Source organism: Euwallacea similis, chromosome 16 (genome assembly GCF_039881205.1).
Source record: "Euwallacea similis isolate ESF13 chromosome 16, ESF131.1, whole genome shotgun sequence".
In the NCBI taxonomy this organism is placed as follows: Eukaryota; Metazoa; Arthropoda; class Insecta; order Coleoptera; family Curculionidae; genus Euwallacea; species Euwallacea similis.
Window position 1 is genome coordinate 3,119,066 of NC_089624.1, and position 18,826 is coordinate 3,137,891.

Genomic DNA, 18,826 nt, shown 5'->3' on the forward strand with positions numbered 1-18,826 from the left:
GTGTCAATAACCTTTCTAAAGAAGTAAATCTTGGTACATTCAAATGAATTCAGGAACATGAGCGTGCCAGACCAGAATCTGGTTCAATAAAATCTGTGCAACAAGCAATAATCAAGTTTTGAAAAAATAATTCTATTCGCCTCTGAAACTACATAATGCCTATGAGTTTTATATAGATTTGTAGCGCAGAATTTTCTCTTGAGATTTCGATAATTTAAAATTATTTGAGATTTACACTGAGGGCTGTAGAAAACGAAAGAGAAAGTGCAAGAAATTGCCTTCATAAGCTTGCGAGAGAAATAAGTATACATAAGCTCTGAGAAATTTTATGAGAACCTGTCTCCTTAATGTGAGCCTCCACGGTTAATTGCACAAAATGGCTTTCCATGGATTTACCACAGTAAAAAAAGTAACAAGATATTTTGCAATAATATTAATTAATTTATTATCTTAATTAATAGTACATCATTAACGATCGGCAGAAAAACATTTATAGCGTTCCGATTGAAATTCATAAAATAGTTTATGACCAAAACTTACACGCTTTCAGTCATACCAGATCGTTTGTAATTGTTTATGTTCTTACCAGGCCATTTTCAATGTATTTTATATGGATATTGACTGTAAATAAACAATTTAGATAAAATCTAGAACATTATAGCGTTCATGGCATATGCATTTTACGGCAGTTTTTTTCGTGCAAATTAACGTTAACACACTCGAGTGATGCAATTACTTTGACCGAAATATTGCTTTCATTTTAGAGCAATTTAGGCTTTCCATGTGTAAAAATACGTTAAACTTTAGAGTTTCTGAAGCATGAATTCCGGAGGGAAACAACCCAACTGTCACAGGTATTTTCCCTTGGCCCACAGAGCCCACACAGGTGCCCATAAAATAAGCGGTTTTATCACTAAAGTCACCTGTTACGAACATCTGCGCTACGTGAGAATAGGAAAGAGGGGCCTTCGTCGAACTGTATGTTGTATTTTGCAAAAATGCCGTAAATTTTATAAGCATCTAAGGATGTAGGCGATTTGTGCCTCCGGATTTACTTTCTTAAGTCGTTGAAATTGCAAAATAAGTGAAAACACCGAAGACATCAAACATTGTCTTTGAAATTTCTAGCCTGCAGTAGTTATGACTGCAACTAATGGGATTTACCGCGAGTCATTAGGGAAGTCGTTTGAACTGCAAATTAAACATTTTGATTAAGCTGTAACCAGAAAGTTTCCGGTGCAGTCTCCTTTTTCCTTCAGCTGAAACACTCGAGAACCGAAATATTCACACACAATATCATCATCGCTATTGGGGTACCATTTAAACGAGATGGCTCTTTGCTTCATTCATTATACCATGCGTCTCTTAATTACAAAGCTTCGTCAGCGATTCGTAACGGTAAGAGTCAACACTTCAATAGCTTCGAGATTTCAAGGAAAGGAGCTTTTACTCCGGAAGCCGAGAATCCTGCTGTACTTAACAAAATGACAAGGTGCTTTTTTTCTCCAATAACATCCAATAATTACTGAAACCGTCTCATAAGAGCCGTGTTTAACGACCTGTTGAAGTATATTATTCGATTTTCTATTTTTCATTTTCTGCGTAATGTTATTTACTTACCTCAGTTTTTTTATGGTAATATCGACCAATTGACATTTATTAACGACACATATCGTAATCTCGTTATTTGTAACGATATTAAATTAATTCCGACTTATAATAGGCGACCGAATGTGAATACAAACATTTTTTGCGAGCCTTTGAGGGAAAAATGGACCTAAAAGTTTCGGATTAATTAAAGAACGCGACCTAGATCTAGTTTAATTATAAAACTTGGGGCTAAATTAATAAACCGTGGCACGATTGTTGATTTGATACAGTTGCAATTATTTTTTAAATTAATTCACCAATCAATTACGTGCAGTACTGTGTCAATGGGAAAACTATGGTCCGATAGTATTCTAGCAGCCTCTGTTCATGGTCTTTTTTGCATCCAAGGCAGGCCTTTCTATGCCGTACTGATTGATCTAAAAGCTCATTTTTCTTGTTCGAATAAGTCACAGCTGCAGCATACAAGAGCAACAGTAGACCCACTGCAGACTAATGGCTGGGCTCTCTGATTCATCCTCGAAATACTCATATCGTTAGGGAGGGTTAAGACCTCATAGAATGTGATAGAAACCGATTTCCTTGATTAAGCTCACTAACTGTTAAAGTAAGGATGTGCTCGAAACAGTGAGAATTAAAAGAACGGAGGAATTGAAAGGGGAGAATTAAACTTGGAACTGAAGAGGGAAAAACTCAACTAAAGCAAGTGAAATTGATTCGAAGTACCTACTACCAAGAAACCTATCGGCCCATAGCACTCTTACTAGAGAGTCGAGACTTCGATATTCTGTTGAAGAATTAGGTTTTGAAAACTCAAAAGTCTATGTGGGACCCACTGGATCCACCAGACAAAGTTTCATTCTACTTCTGATTGATCGAGTTTTGACAAAGTCATATAATAGTTTGTACCTGCATGTGGAGGTCTTGAGTTCGGAAACCGATTTTTCAGCTAATACGTAGCAATCCGGCTTACTCGTAGAACAAGACACCAGATTTGATTTATTTTTTCAAAGAGTAGAAATTTTGGTAAACTTTAGATTTTGAAGCGCTGACTTGGAAATTGGGACGTTACGTGGAAACACGACCACGGCAGGAACCGCGGGAGAAAAAGAATCTCGGATTACCCTTGAAAAACTCAAGGCTTGGAATGGATCCTGAACGGTTTGATTTATGGACCCTAAGATGATTGGTTGTGTAGTATGCAGTAGATGGCATACCCGTGGCAATAAAACAGCCAGTCGCAGGACACACTTAAAGTCGGGGTATTCGTGGGAAGACGACTTACTTATGAAAACACGTGTATATTTCAGGTTTTCTCGAAAAACCGGAAGCTTCGGTCACTTTTTTAATTTTGGTAGCTTAACATGAAAATTACTGTGTTAAATATGTAGGATCACGACTTGCTCCTGCGAACGAGATAAAGAACCCTGAACTTTTATTAAAAGAGTCAAGACTTGTATCTGAACCCGGAGGGTTCCACTTGGGAGTCTTGAGTTATTGAGTTGCTTTTTTCAGATCATAACGAGAACACAGCTGCCTCGTAGGATGAGACGTCGGGTTCCGGTTCTTTTGAAAGATCGAAAGAGTAAGGATTTCGATTGGCTTCAGATTGTTAAAAGTTGACATGGAAATTAAAAACAATCCCGGTTTTTTCTCGGAAGACTCGAGGCTTAATACGGCTCTGAACGGTTATAAATAAGTCTTGAGATTATTGGTCGTATGGTACGCGGAACACTGCTTATCTGCAGTGTTAATACAGCGGGTGGCAGGACTCACTTAAATGTTCGTACAAACACGACTTACCCATAAAAACTAAATAAAATTTTTTAAATTTCGATAGTTTGCTATAAAAACTATGGCGACAGGTAGTTGTGATCACGCCTTTCTCGGACCAACGAGATGAAGAGATTGAAAAAATAAAAAATTGGATTAGTGAGAAGAGAAATAGACAGGAATATTGGTCTCCTGAACGAAAAACCGAATAAAGAAACTCGGGTGAAGCTTCCAACTTCCAGATTAGTCGGAGAGCTGGAGCCAACTGCAGCTTGGAGGTTCCAGATGTAGAAAGTCTGAAAAACACGACTAGCATTAGCTTAACACATAATGTTGTTAACCAGCAACAAAAGAATGGAGATATAAAATGTAAGAAATTCCACTAACCTCATTGATTACCATAAAAGATTGCACTCTCGTGTTGAGAAACGTTCCACAATGCATCAGGGCGCACGTATCTCAGGCCAGACCGTTACAGGTTTCGTGTTTGTTGGCACTCATCAGAGAGCTATAGGCAAACAGCTTTTTGTAAGACATTGTTGAGAAGGAGAAAACGAGAAACCGCTACTCCGAGGGCTAATACCCCTGCAGGCATTTAACTGCAATGTTTTTCTCGATGACTTCTTGGTGCTGAGGAATGGTGAGAGGTGGAGAATCAATTATCTTCTTCATCGTTCCTGACGAAGAAGATAATTGATTCTCAGTTGTAGTTATAGGATTTTAAATATCTTTTATCTTTAGGAATCTTGAGGTTAATTATATTGTAAAATATATTTGCATATAAAAGATATAAAGTTGCAAAAGCGACACAATCAAATACAATGTGCGTAACCGTTTTAAAACCTGTAGAAATTATGATGCCAACAATGTAAAGAACATTTTTCAACGACCTCGTGGTGTCGTAATGAGCTTTTAATGTTCCCCAAGAAATGTCATCGCAATTTTCCCACAGCACCTGTACAAAATTTGACTGTATCTACACACATTTTACTTCTACAAAAAAAGCATATTAATTAGTCACTTACTTCTAGCTTCAAGAATGCTAGATTCGTATAGCATTGCAAAAGCAGAATTGCGTTAATCAAGATGAAGTTATTGCTGGTACAACCTATTTCTGCTAACACTAAAAATGGTTAATGATCATAATGTGAGCACTTACGAGTTTACATTATGGTACAGTACCATTTTTATGGTAAAAAATTCATATTAGTGTCGGTATCGGTCATTAAATCTGCACGACCGTAAAGCGCAACATGGCGACCCATTTATTTTATTGGTGCGTCACCTTATAAACTAACCATATCTGGGTCGTAAATTTTCTGATTAATTGGAATACATAAATGTCATAAAGAAATATCAAAGAAATAAACATGAGGGTTGTGTGTATGTGAGTTTAATTTCATGTTAATTGAAAATTATGTAAGAATGTAGGGAATGCGGTATTTTATAAGGAGGAAACGGGGAAAAGTATGAGTTATGTCTTGATTATAGAGCGTTTAATTGGTATGTGAAGAAAAGACAGGCTCACAGTACCAATTCGTGCCCTTCTGACGGACGGTTTATGAGCGTTGAAAATTCGGTTTCCGAATGCATTGAATTATGATGCCCAATAAACTAATAAACTCATTGTCGCTGTGAATGCCCCGTTTATGTCAATCAACCGCCTATTGTATGTGAACCACTTCAGCATCCTATTATGATCTCTTTGTTTGTGTATTTTTCCTCTTATACCCGTTTGCACTCATCAATCACGAAAATGACTACCACCATCATGGAAACGTAAACTGGGGCTCCCTGATAATCATTTTAACTACTTAATGGTCGGTTTTTTCATATGCAATAACCATTATTGCAGTTTCCGAAAAAAAAGACCGTTTTCTTTCATTTTTTGTGGTGGACGGGACTTGGAAAAAGCGTTCTGATCACGCGATCAATTTTTTGATCCTGGGTGTTTTGTGATTAATGATAATAGTTCCTCTTTGTAAATGTTAATTGCTGTGAGTCTTCACTTTCGCTGCGTTGGGGAGGGGGGGGGGGGTGCACTAAAAAAGCGGCATTTTCTCATTTAATTTAAACTGAGGATTTCATGAATGGCCATTCAAAAAGCCATATAAAAAAGTAGCATGCAAATTAGTAGGTACCACAATTACTTATGTTCCAAAAGACATGATAATTGCTTCATAACTGTTTAATTACATACATATATGTATACTGCAGTTTCTTCTGCTACCGTTCAGAAGCCATCCACTATCCAGCAAAATTTTGGTTTGGGGCAACCACCAATGTAATTATATGGGTGGCGATGGTTTCGAGTATCTCTACCTACCTCGTGGAGGCCTGAATTGCTTTAATTTGCTTTCCGAAACTGGTCGACTAATGGCTTTTCAAGCTGAAAGTTGGTTTAAATTTTAAATTATCTTTTGGTGAACCCTCGTTTATTATTACTTCATTTTTCAACTGCTTTGTCTCGATTTGATGTTTAAATTGGGTATCACAGTTGCTTTAAATCCTGCCTTTGCAGTGTCATATTAGCTGAGATGCAACGTGACAGGGTGTATATTTACGACATTAATACCATACCCCGTATGCAATAAAATCAAGTTTAATGAAAGGTGTGAAGTATAGGCGTTAAAAAAATAGATTACCTACACGTCGTTAACGCACTGTCAACAAGCCTTTACATTAAATACAGGAAGTTGTTGTAGGTACAAAAATATTGCACAACCCGTTATTGCCGTAAAGGGACTCTTACATTGTTTATAAATTCATAGCTCTTTGCTGGGTAAACGATGCAATTTACATGAGAATATTTGGCAATTTTGTGGGTGGGCCAAATCGCCTCGGGCCTGGGCTGACTAACAATCCCATTTTCGGCCGACCTAGTTTCAAACGTTTTAAGCTTATATGAAGAATTATGAGACATATTACCTTCTAACGGAAAACTCTCAGTTTTAATTACGTCCAAATGATAAGTTAATTGGTTTGCCTCTACGTCTTCGACTGCAATATGTTTTGATGGTCGTATAATGACACTGAAATTGGCAAGAAGACACTGTTGGTTCTTAGGCTAAAACGTGACTGAAACACATGGTACACGAGGAAGTAAGTTTACAGTTTTTTATTTATTTGCTACATGACCGCCATGGCCTGGCTAACATAACTACCAAAAGCCACTGAATTCCTTCTACAACGAAATTAGCTTTAAACTTGTTAAAATTAATAAGGCGAATTTGAACACAAGTAATGCTCTTGAAGCTGGTAGTAAGTGAGTTTGTCTTTGGTAAGCGGTCTAAAAGATTTAGAACTCAAAAGTCCTGCAGAACACACGTCTCGGGTCCAGTTCAACGTACTTCGATCCAGTTCAATTCAGCCGAATCTAGCTCAATCGAAGGTTCGAGAGGGGCGTCTCAGATTTAGCCAGCTCAAGCCACGCTTCGTAGCTTCTTTCCGTCTTGGATTTACTTCAATCCCAAGTTAATCAACTTAGACCAAGCATAATTGAATTAATGTCGCACGAAGACCCGCAAACCAGAGCAACGTACGCAAATATCGCTTCAGTGCGCGAATCTTCGTCACATATCAGTTTAAATTCAATTCATTTGCGCCATTATGTCTCCATGATGCATCTACTGCATGTCTCATGTCGCATGCAGCCGCGCACACACTAAGGGAAGGAACACAGCCGAACGTATTTTTTTAGACTTACTATTCTTTCGTGCGTGATTTACTACAGTAATAGCTCTATAAGGGAACGTGTGCAGTTTGCCGACTGCACACAAGCCTCGAGCAAATGAACATAATTTGATGCAGGCGCCCAAACACGGCCGAAAGGAAACGCATGCGTTGCCTAACATGCGTTTAATAGTATGTCGTGTGCGTATAAAGGTATACACTTGTCAAATGCATACGTTTGATTTGGTTTGTTTGCTTTCTTACACAGTTAAGACATATGATATGCAACATGAAATATGCAGAAAGCTCTGCTCGAAAGCATAATGGTGGAAAACAATTGGATAGTGCAAGAAGTACATATTGAAAACCAGAGCAACAACGCAAATGGTGATTTGGTGTGCCATGCTTCCTGAAACAACTGTATAAATGCAATTGATTCGCTCCATTATGTCATTTACTGCATATGTCATGTTGCACGTCTTGTCTTATGTCACCTGTCTAAATATATTCTTCACTGAAACGAAATGAGCATCTGATCGACTGGGTACTTTTCGCATTGTACGTTCGTTACTAACAGTTTAAGACCGTTCAGAACATTTTCTATCTTTGGTAGTTCCAGGAAAAACCAAACCCCTGAATTATCATTATTATATATTAGAAGTTTTCAAATAGGAGCTCAGTATGGAAATATGAGAATAACTAGATTTTTTTTTAAGAAATGTGAGACACACCTACGCAAGTGAAAGGTAAAATAATAAATACAAATAAAATAACGTTGTGGCCTAGTTTAAGTTAGATTTAGTTCAGGTTTAGGTTTAAGTTATGAACCAGGAAATTGGCCTAGACATTTTAGCAATTTGAAAAAATTGAACGGAAGCGACACATCCCCAGTAAAAAATGCCACTTTAATCAGTACTGACTTTATGAAGTATCCGGTATACTTCCGATAAATTCTAAATGATAGGCTTAGTATAGGCACATAGAACAGATAGTAATTTATAACGCTGGGAAATGGGGCTCCCATTGAGATATGCGATCATCAAATAAAATTTAATGTGTTTGGAGCTACGATTTGGTTCTAAAAGACAAGCAATCTATTATTTTAAAGGTTATATAAAAAACTTAAGAAAAACGTGACTATAGAAACCATATATTTTCTGCTAGAAACAGTTGAACTTTAGTAAGACAGAAATAATAAAATGAGAAAGAGAGAGAATAAGATTGAGACTAAGCATAGAAACAAAAAAACGCAGACAATTAAAGAAAATGAAGAAGAAAAGGGATTTAGTTTTAATATGTGGGTTTAAGTAAACATATGGAACAAATAGATAAAAAGCTCACACAGTTTTGTACAGAATGACTGTAAAATTATTTTTTGCGAGTGCGCCTTTTTCATTAGTACTCTGTCTTTGCCTAAACCGGATTAATAAAAGTTGTTTGACTTTAATTCACCTTTTAGAACTATTAAACTGGTCGTAGAAAGCAAATTAGAAAAGGCAAGACAGAAATTAATATGAAAGAAGTAAAAGCCATAAAATAGATACTTGTAAACAAGCCTGCTTCCATTGATAGTAATTAAAGATAGGATGCAGAATTTTAAAGGGAGTTAATTTTTTGGGCAATTTAATTCATATTTTATAACCAAATTTATTTTTTTGCTGAATTTCTTCAATTATTTGCTTTATTTTCTTTTGCTGCATTCATATCTAATTTCATTCCCTATCTGTCTGTAATAATCAATTGCAATCAATGGAATAACCGCAAAGCAGATTTGCTTGCAAATTTCCATTTTGTAATTTTATTACGTACATCGTATTCATTATATGTACTTCTAGGTAAACTCAAAAAATTCCGAACTTAAATTATTTCCTGAAGCAGTTATTCATATGTATCTAAGTTGAAACAATCAAATCCGATTCAGCCAGTTCTTCACGGTTCCAAATAGAGAAACTATTATGGTAAATAAGGCTGAATATCTCAGCGTTGTCGGGCAAAACAAAAAATATATAAATTATACTCGATTATTCCATATCATTACGAGAAACGAAGGAACCTTAACGAGATGTAGAACCACGTGCCTGATGGATTTGGATGTTCTGATAAAATCCCTCAATCGAGGCAGTGATTTTCCTGTCCTACATTCAAAATCGCACGGAAAGCATTAAAGCAAATTGATAATCCCCGTCAAGACCCATATCTTTACACAATACATTAACGGCACTGTAATCTGTTACCCATAATCGTATAGGGATTTATTGCGTTAATTTTGAAGAGCGGTGAGGTTAACGATAGCTTCACGAAAGGAGAGATTATCTTGAAAACAATAGGGTTTAAATCGGGTCATATTTAAGGCTAATGCTCTGATTACTTTGGCATGACCAGGAGAACCAATGAAGGTAAGGGAAAAGAAAATGACAATGAATCCCTATCACTTCAGACACAGAGATCATTATAAAGAAAGCCCCAGAAGATTTACGGCCTTTCGCCCGCAGGTTTTCGTCTTATTTCTTCTTGTTCTTCTTTTTTGACCACGTGCTCGCCGCCTTCAAGTTTGCCCGGGCCCGGGGGCCGTCACGAGTATTCCGAATATTCCGTATTTTGATAAATGTAGTGTTGTTTTGTTACGGGGCAGCAGCGGCCCTGCAGGCACACTTACAGACGGCTTATTTTATTGAAATTGCAGAAAATTGACAGGTCGGTACAGTTATGCGTTTTGCGTAATTATGTGCCGGAATTCCACTTTGAAAAAATGGGGCAGGCTCTGCGTGCTGGTATTTTTTTGGTGATGTTTTGGAGACAACAGCTTGAAGTGTTATTGTGAAGGAAATTCGTGTAGGAGTTGCTGGGAAACATAATCCAGAAAGCAATGGAACAAAGAACCACAAGCATGTCTATCCACAGCAAGCAACGGGTCCCCTCCTGGATAATGGGGATAATGGGGCAAACTTAATTAACTCACCCTATTAAATTACGAATAGATTCCTAAGCACCTTGAAGAATGTTTCAAATGTTAATGATAACGTCATTTGAGTAAAATATACGTTTCTCGTAATCACTGAGTCTAGTGGTGTTCTAATCAGGAAGACCAGGGTGGAACTGTGCAGCCCAATAGTGATTATATTATTTTGCTCTAGTATATTTACAACCCAGCTTATCCAATAGTTTCAACGACGCGTTTGTATTCTCAATGATCTTTGAGTCCACACATCACAACAAATCTCGAATTGGGAATTCTTTAATATGAACGTACGCATATGAATTGTAATGAGTTATGACACCATTCACAATCAATGGAACCGACTGAAAATAACGATTCAGGCTTTGAAATCCCAATCAAACATTGGCCGATAAAGGAGTAGTTAAGACCAAAAATGAACTGTTACTGGAACCGTCAACGTTATAACTGGGGAATTTTGGTATAAATTTGACTAGAATTTTAAAAACCCCTTTCAAAATGGTATATTTATAAACCATTGAAAAATAACTGTTCTGGTGTGAAAATTTCTCCAAAATATACCCTCATAACAGAGTAGGACCAAAAATTCGAGTCTTCTTTGCTTACCACAATCGTAAAAAACTCTCGTTTTTCCATTCCATATAACTTTCAAGTTAAGTTACTGGAAACGTTGGGAAATAACTCTTAAGGCAGGAAAATTTCGATTGGTGAAAACTGGTAACTGGAGCCATTCAACATAACTAGTATAACTCTAAATATCAATTATTCCTTTCAAAATGTTTTGCAGACAGAGTGTTCTAAAGCAAGAGCTGTTTCTCGCTGTCGAAGTCAAAAACCCGTTGAAAACGCGTGGTTGGAACAGTTGAAAAGTAACGCTTAAAATACTGTGAAATTTTGTCCGCTGAAGGTCTGATAACAGAGTATCTTCAATAAAAAATTAATCGTGAAATCTCTTCAAACCGATGACTACGTCTCCCTGTATCAAGTAAAAGGTATATCAAAACGGGTCGTTGGAACCATTAGAAAAAGGTTGTTAAATTTTGACCAAAACCAATAATTACGTTGTAAACTTCTTCGCAATTAAACATGATTTTTCTGAGTAAACGTTCCTGTATATTTTATTCCAAACATTTTTCAGAAGAAGTACTGGAATAAAAGAGTAATTCAGGATTATCTTCTCTAAATCAATCGAAAACCTGTTTAAAACAGGTCACATACCCGTTGGAGAATAACAATGTAACAGATTATACCAGACCAAAAACTCGATCGTTCTTGAAATCTCGTTCCTTCTTGGAAGCGTTTAAAAATGAGTAACTTAATTAAAACACGAGGACAGCATATGATTTCAGACCTTCTATTTCAGACCCTTTATTTCATCACCATTAAAAATGAATGATTAAAGTTTTGAAATTTCAATCAGAAACTCGTTGAAATCAGGGCATTTCCAACCAATAGTTGTTTCTCCATATTTCCTTCCAAAACCATTCTACATTCAATCACTTCAACCCTTAGAAATATCGCCATTTAAAGGTGTAAAATTTTATCAAAAACCTCGTAAAAAAATAATATTTTATATGAAAAAATGTGTTACTTTGTATTTTATTTAATTTAAGTCAGCAATTCATATTCAAAGAAGATGATTTCAGATCAAAAAGTGCTACTATGTGTTTGATTCAGTTAGCAAAAGACAACAGACTATTTGTATATTTTACCGAAAAACATACTTTAAAAGTCGCAAAATAGTCACCGGAATCGTTATAAAATAACGCTAACGCTGTATAATCTCGTCCAGGTGTCCGATAAATGATTATTTCAAATCTACTAATGTTTCTTTCCTTGCAAACCAAAATCTTTGAAAACAGGCAACGGTTATCTAAGAAAAAAACCATTAAACTTGTACAATGTCATCTAAAATTTGCCAAAAAGCGGAGCGTGTAACGAGTATTCCTGGATTTGCTTCCAGAATTAAAGCAAAACGCAGGATTTACTATTAAAAATAGTTTCTCTCTACTTCCTTCTAAAACCTTTTCAAAACGAAGACTGCAACCATGGAAACATAAAGCTTAAGTCTGTCAAACACAGAACAATAACAGTATTAGATCGAGAATCGTTCATTCATTAGAATTTAAAATTTGCTAAATATTTAATCTCCAAGACTGTTGCAACATAAATTCTGAGTAATTTGGTTATAATTTTTTCGAAAATTTATTTTTGATATTTTATATTATCTCTTTCTGGTTCAACTAAAAAAACTTGTCAAACGAGTCATTTGGATCTTACAAGCCAATGCTTAGGGGTGTTAAATTCTGTTCGTAAAATAACAAAAAAATAAATTTTGGAAGAATCTCAAGATTTTCCGGATTTTCCAAGAACTGGAAGAACTTCCAGAGAAATTCATTTCGAGTCGCGAGAGTTTCGACATTTGTTAAAAATGTTTAAAACGTTATGAATTTAAAGAAAAAAATTGGAATTTCACAATTTTCCGAGGGCAAGGACTTCTTTGGAGGAGGTTCTTTCGATTTTCAAGAATTTTACCTAATTACTCACCACGAAATACGGTTTTTATCGAATAAGCTCCAACTTTTTTTAGCCTCAGTTTAGTAGAGAATCAAAAAACGAATATATAACTTTTTGAAACACAGAGGGATTTTTATTTTTTACATGTTTTAAGTTTAATCAATTTTTTATGACTGTTTTTGTTTAATTTTCGATGCTGATTTTTAAGGCCCTAAAGGTTTTTCATTGTGTTTCGTAGGGTCCTAGTTGGGGTAAGGCTCTAACTTATTCATACAAATGTACCTTAAATGAGATACAATGTATCGTTATGATGAATCTTTATTTCCCAGACCATATTAATGCTGAGTTTATGCAGCGCGTAACATAATACATAGCATACAAAGTTAGCTTTATGGTTATACCTATTACTGTTTATACAACTTATAGCATATACTTAACAACTGACACAAAAAGCTCATATCTGCATGATTTTATATGTAAATTCTATGCATTATGTCACGCGTTGTGCTCAGTGTAAACTCAGCATTATGCTATATTACGCCAAATCACAATTTGGATAAGAGACAGTTAAGGATTTAGCTGTAGTGAGCAATAAAGAATTTCTCTCTTCGAACTATCCTCCAGAAAAAAAAATTACTACAAAGAAAATCTAATGAACTATGGGAGTTCAGATTGATCACGTGAATATATAGATCACGCAGGTAATTTGGAAATCTACGGGTTCCTATTCAGGTGTAATGTGCATTATTCAGGCTTATTGAAAATGATTATTTTTTAGCAGAAAAATATGTCAACCCGTACCTACAAAGCAACTTTAAAATTTTCAAAGTTGTCCGAAATTTAGACTTCGACTGTATGAAATTGAGCATAATTTAGTTCGAACCTGAAGAATATCTTCCGTGGGATTGATTCGAGTTCAACGAACCATATTTCGAGAAATAAATCCTTTTCTATCAAATGTGTGTCTCGCGTGCAAATAGATGAATTTCAATCGCATCGCATTCCTCTTTATAACAATTATAAAATTCTTCAGTGCTTTGATGAGAGACTACAATGGTCACGTAAACAGCTAACCTAAGGATTACACGGGTTATTTATCACGCTAGAGACGAGTTTTTCGGAAGCCATTTTTCTCACTAGACAATTCGCATTGGCTATTGGTATAAAAAGGAAAATCCCAGTGATCAATTCCCTCATCTCTCTCTTCATTTCAGTTTTTAAGGTTTTTATGTCCGCATTCCCAAGAATACAAAAGAAGATTTCAAATTAGCGATAAGCTGCAATAACAAAAAAGCGTAATTAAGTAAACATTAGATCACGAGCTGGTTCTGGTTATTTCCTCGTTCCATAAAAGAATGATTTTCTTCGAATAGACAGTGAGAGTGGTGACAAAGGTGTATTTATGAAATCGACGATGTGTGGAAGGACATCTAACTGATTTTAATTAGAATATATAATCAGCTTGGAAGTAATGTCACACAATTTCATATAATACTAGCAATTCTTCAGATTCTGAGAATATCCGGGCGCTGCTACGTTACCGAATAGGTCGAATTCTCGTTACAAGAAGTTCTGAAGTCCATTTTCATTTAAGACTGATAAACTGCTATTGGTCCGCAACATTGTAAATTGTCACTAATTTTATCTCTGTCATGTCCACTTATAATCCATTCAAATCAGGCTGAATGATCATTGAATGGTACCTGGTTTGTAAAACCGACGCTGTGTCTTATTATTTATTTCTGCGGTGAAATGCTATGGCCAGTACACAAGACCCAGAATCTTACTATCTTGCATTAGAAGTTTATTAAGGTTAGACCGGGTTAACCACTTCCTTAATTTGAGAATGATGAGATAAGCAGAAACTGCAAAGGATAGAAGAATGCTGAATGACGAAGCACTAGCCTGCCCAGTAAGCTAAAGTCGTGACAAAATTACAGATTAAAAATCATGTTAATAACTGATGCCTAAAGTTCCGGGGAAATAAGCTCTGGACTGCAGTGGATTTTCCGGAATGTTTTAGATTTAACCCAAAAAATTTGAAGGAAAAACCCATAAGTATCTAGGGAGTGTATAGTGAGCGAACGAATGAAAATTTGAAGGTGTATCGTCTAGAAGGAAATTCATGAAAATCACTCTTACCTAAAAGTTTCAAGGCATGCAACTCTGTCATATAAAGAAACATTTGCACTAAAACGTTTTCAAAATGGTCATCTGATAAGGTTGAAGGAAGAAGTTTAAGGAAACTCAAGGCAACAACTTGTAAACAAAAGTTTCAATTGCAGATACTCAGCAAACTAAATTCTGAAAAAAAAATCCCGAATATTATTAATTCAACTCGCAATATTGAAGAAGAGTGTCAGAAATAAAATATATTTATTTTTTAACAAATAAATATGAGTGAAAACCTAAAAGATGGACTGCACCAAGAATCCTGAAGGAAACTTATTTGTACGATGCTTAAGCAAAAATATCAAGGAAAATGATTCTGATCGAGAAGAAAACTCATTAGAACAGCTCGTAATCAAAAGTTTCCAGGGAACAAAGCTCTGGAGCGATGTTATTAAGGTAAACCGTTGCTGAAAAATTATGAGTTTAATTGATTAGTTTGAAGAATAAGTCAACAACTTTGAGAGATTTTTCATGAATCCATGAGTGAAAAGGCTATAATGACGCTAGAAATGTAAAAGAAATCTTATGAAAACTCATACCTAATGTATTTATACAAGGTTGTTCCGTATATTTAGACAGCGCCTACTACTTTTATTATCAAAAAAAGGAAAAAATTAAATGTAAAAGTTGTAGGGTTTATCTTATATCGCCAGAATATGTTATGTAACACAACAGATGAATATTACAAAGTTAAAAAACGACTCAAAGACAGTAAATTTATAATGGAACATCCTGTGTATTTTATAAAAATTTAATAAACTTTTATTTTTGGATTTCCAAAAATATATAAAATGTTGACATTTGGTTTAGCCGTTTTCGCAGTATCGAATCGCGGTTGCGAAAATGGCTAAACCAAATGTTTTTTGGAATCAGGAAATAAAGGTCTATCCAATTTTTATGAAATATACAGTATGCTCCACTATAAATTTTGCGACTTTGTGTCCTTTTTTAACTTTACAGTATTCATCTATTGTGTTATGTAACACTTTCTGGCGATTTAAAACAAATTCTACAACTTTTGCATCTAAAGATCATCTTTTCTTATAATAAAACTAGTAAGTGCTATCTAAGTACACAGGTCAACCCTGTATATAGTGTACAGTACCCTCCCTCATTACCCGTATAGGTCCTAGTTACAAATCACCAAAATTTATTGTGAACTGGCCATAGTACATTTACAAATCGTACGTGTTTCCGCTCTCATCAGACGCAGAACTTAAAATTCCTATCGTAAGTTACTGAGAAATCTCCAAGAATACGTGCAAAAAAAATCGAAATCGAAAACGGATATGGTTCACTACGGAATGAATTCAGCCAAAACTATGCAGCAGGAGATATGCACTTGAGGTTCTTCGAGCTTCATACTGTGTAAAATATAAGAAATTCAGATGAACAAAAAGAGTTTGAATTGGAAATTTTATGGCTTTTAAGTGTATAAAACTTTCATTATCGAGAACTTAACTAACCTTTAGCGAAAGCACTTCCTATAAACACCAGCTTCTAATCAGAAACAAAAATTTCCCTTGGCTGTAATTACCTTTTAGGTATGCATTTAAGTGGAAAACACCTTGTTTCACTATAAGGTGAAACTGAGTGTCGGCTACATAATTATCCAACTTACAACGTAAGTAACTTATTGCTATCAGGAAAGCAATTTACAACCTACCGCACTAACAGCCGAATTATGTCAAAACCAATAATTAACACACATGTTAGATTTCCACGTAAGGCAGCGTTCAAGATAATATGTGGTCCGTCAAGCTGACCATTAAGCCTATGTTATCTTAATTAATTACTTGTAAATGGATTTCCAGTATCTGTAAATTTATTAATAAATTGTTTATGTTGCATAATTACAGTCAGTGTGAATTAACCACAGATGATTAATTGCTGATTAGCGAACGGCATTGATTTTAGTTTTTTAAGTCAATAGCGACTTCCTCAAAAACTCCTCTTCCAGATACAAGAACCATGTGGTTGAGCGACACAAGTCGGATGTCCAGGCACCGTGACGATTCTGATTTAGAAAGTAGCTGCAGCAGTGGAGAAGAAATTCCCATATGGATTAGAGGCGAACAGCGGTGGGTCTCCGGTATCACCGAAGAAACCACCTGCATTGACGTCATTCAAGTGTTATCCAAAGATGAGGAAAAACGAGTAAGTTTTGCCATAAAGTTCGTTTATTGAATGCAGTACTAACGCAATATAATCTAACCCAGGGTAGGCACATGGGTCAGGCGGACCATTACCAAATAACCGAACGATGGCGTGGTGTTGAACAGGCCTTAGAACCCTACTCAAAAATCCTTGACATCTGGAACACGTGGGGATCTGCTCAAGCTGAGGTTGTTTGATTGACTTACTCGATAAAAAAAATTAACTTTTAGTTTACAGGTGAAAATATCTTTAAGACGACTTAGATCTGACAGATCTTCAAACAGAAGAACGAAATGCAGATCGGACGTGAGCATACACTCAGACAAGAGCATGTGGAAAACGGTGCATCCGAAGAGGTTCCAAATGCTTACAGATAAAGGGTCTTCTAGCACTGAGGAATTGTTAAAGCTGGTGCTTGCTCAAGGAGAGATAATCAGGAAGCAGCTGAAGAAGTTACGGTAGGCTGAAACTGTTTCAATTGTAACAGTTATGATAGTTTAACTATTTAGGCACAGTGAACACCAAATAGGGTATCTAGAAGACAAAACTCATCGAGCTAGAGTTAGAAAGCACGGGAGCAACTATCTTCTTGAAACGTACCTTAAAGGACTTTCTGAGGCTGTCACTCCTGAAATAGATGCCATTGGTTTGGACAAGAACAGTGATAGTGGGGTGATGACTGAGGGAGATAGTGAGCAGTCCCACAACACGAACCTTAAAGAGGGAAAAAATACTGAGGTATGTTGTTATTCAAAAAAAGCGTCACATAGAATTATCTTATATAGGCCTGAAAAGATGTTCCATCAAGAAGAGGAACTTTTCCCTTCTCAGTAATTCGGAGAGATTTTAAGGTAAAAAGTAGAAAATTGCTTAAAATATTGTTTCTGCAAAAAAGTAGAAAGACTTTATTGTTGAAAAACCGTAGAAGACCGACTTAATTGAGGTCCTGAAAGAAACTTTTACTACTAGACCTGTGGTATAAAACGATAGAATTTATATACCCATCACAAAAATAGCCTACTCAAAATTCGTTTTCAGTCCTACACGAGGGAATTCTGACAAAAAAACTAAAATAGAAAAAATAAAACATAAATTCAGCGAATTGTAGGGAAAGCAAGTCCAACGCAACAAAGCAAAAAAAAAAATAGAAATAAAGTTTTCACCACAGATTTTATGCCACCTTAACGTTCAAGAAAATAGATATTATGATATCCGAAGTGTCTGGACAGTCTGTAAACCTTCTATCTAAACCTAATTTAGTTGATTTTGTAGCTTTTTTAATTTTTGAAAAAAATATTAATTTTCATTTACGTTAAACAAATCAGAAAAATCAGAAAATTTCTTTTCCAGGTTACCAGTGACCGATTCTCACCATCATCGGAGGAATTCAATCAAAACGTCAAAGATGACGATACCAGCTCTACCATTAGTGAAACCACCCTAAGAGAACAAATTGAGCTAATTGAGAAAATAATCAAGCTCAATAAAAGCTTGCTCAAAGAAGAGGAAAACATCACCAAATTGGACGGTAACTTGAAGAAGTACGATCGCAATAAACTCAAAGATCTACAGCATTGTAAAGAAAACGAGGAAGTCAACAAGGAACTTTCGAAGCTTCGCACCGAGATGGCTAAAAGTGCTTGCGAAATGCAACATAATGAAGTGGTCTTAGAGGAAACTTTGGAGGTGGTGGAAAGGAGGAGGAAGCATTTGGAGCATTTGCACCAAGCATTGAGCTATGAGGATGAAGAGTATGAAATGCTGCAGGCCCTTTTGTATAGTAGTAGACATCAGAGAGACAAGAAGGAGGGCGGATATAGTAATTTGTATCGTACCAAAGAGATGTTGGATACCTTAGTTTGAATGACGTAAATTTAATACCAAATATTTGTACCTAATTGATTATTATGTTTTTATTGAGAAAGTTTGATTGATTTGTTAAAAATTAAAGTTTATTTTAAGAAAGTAGGC

At 35.7% G+C, this 18,826-nt stretch overlaps 1 protein-coding gene across 1 annotated transcript in view; it reads left to right on the plus strand.

Moving 5' to 3' along the window:
* The window catches only part of LOC136414203 (ras association domain-containing protein 10-like), a 37,581-nt gene extending 18,755 nt beyond the window's left edge, over window positions 1-18,826 (plus strand). The window contains exons 2-6 of the mRNA XM_066398083.1: window positions 16,659-16,855; window positions 16,918-17,043; window positions 17,093-17,313; window positions 17,365-17,593; window positions 18,206-18,826. Coding sequence (XP_066254180.1) covers window positions 16,670-16,855; window positions 16,918-17,043; window positions 17,093-17,313; window positions 17,365-17,593; window positions 18,206-18,718 — 1,275 coding nt within the window. The 5' untranslated portion in view covers window positions 16,659-16,669 and the 3' untranslated portion in view covers window positions 18,719-18,826. The remainder of the gene's footprint in view (window positions 1-16,658; window positions 16,856-16,917; window positions 17,044-17,092; window positions 17,314-17,364; window positions 17,594-18,205) is intronic.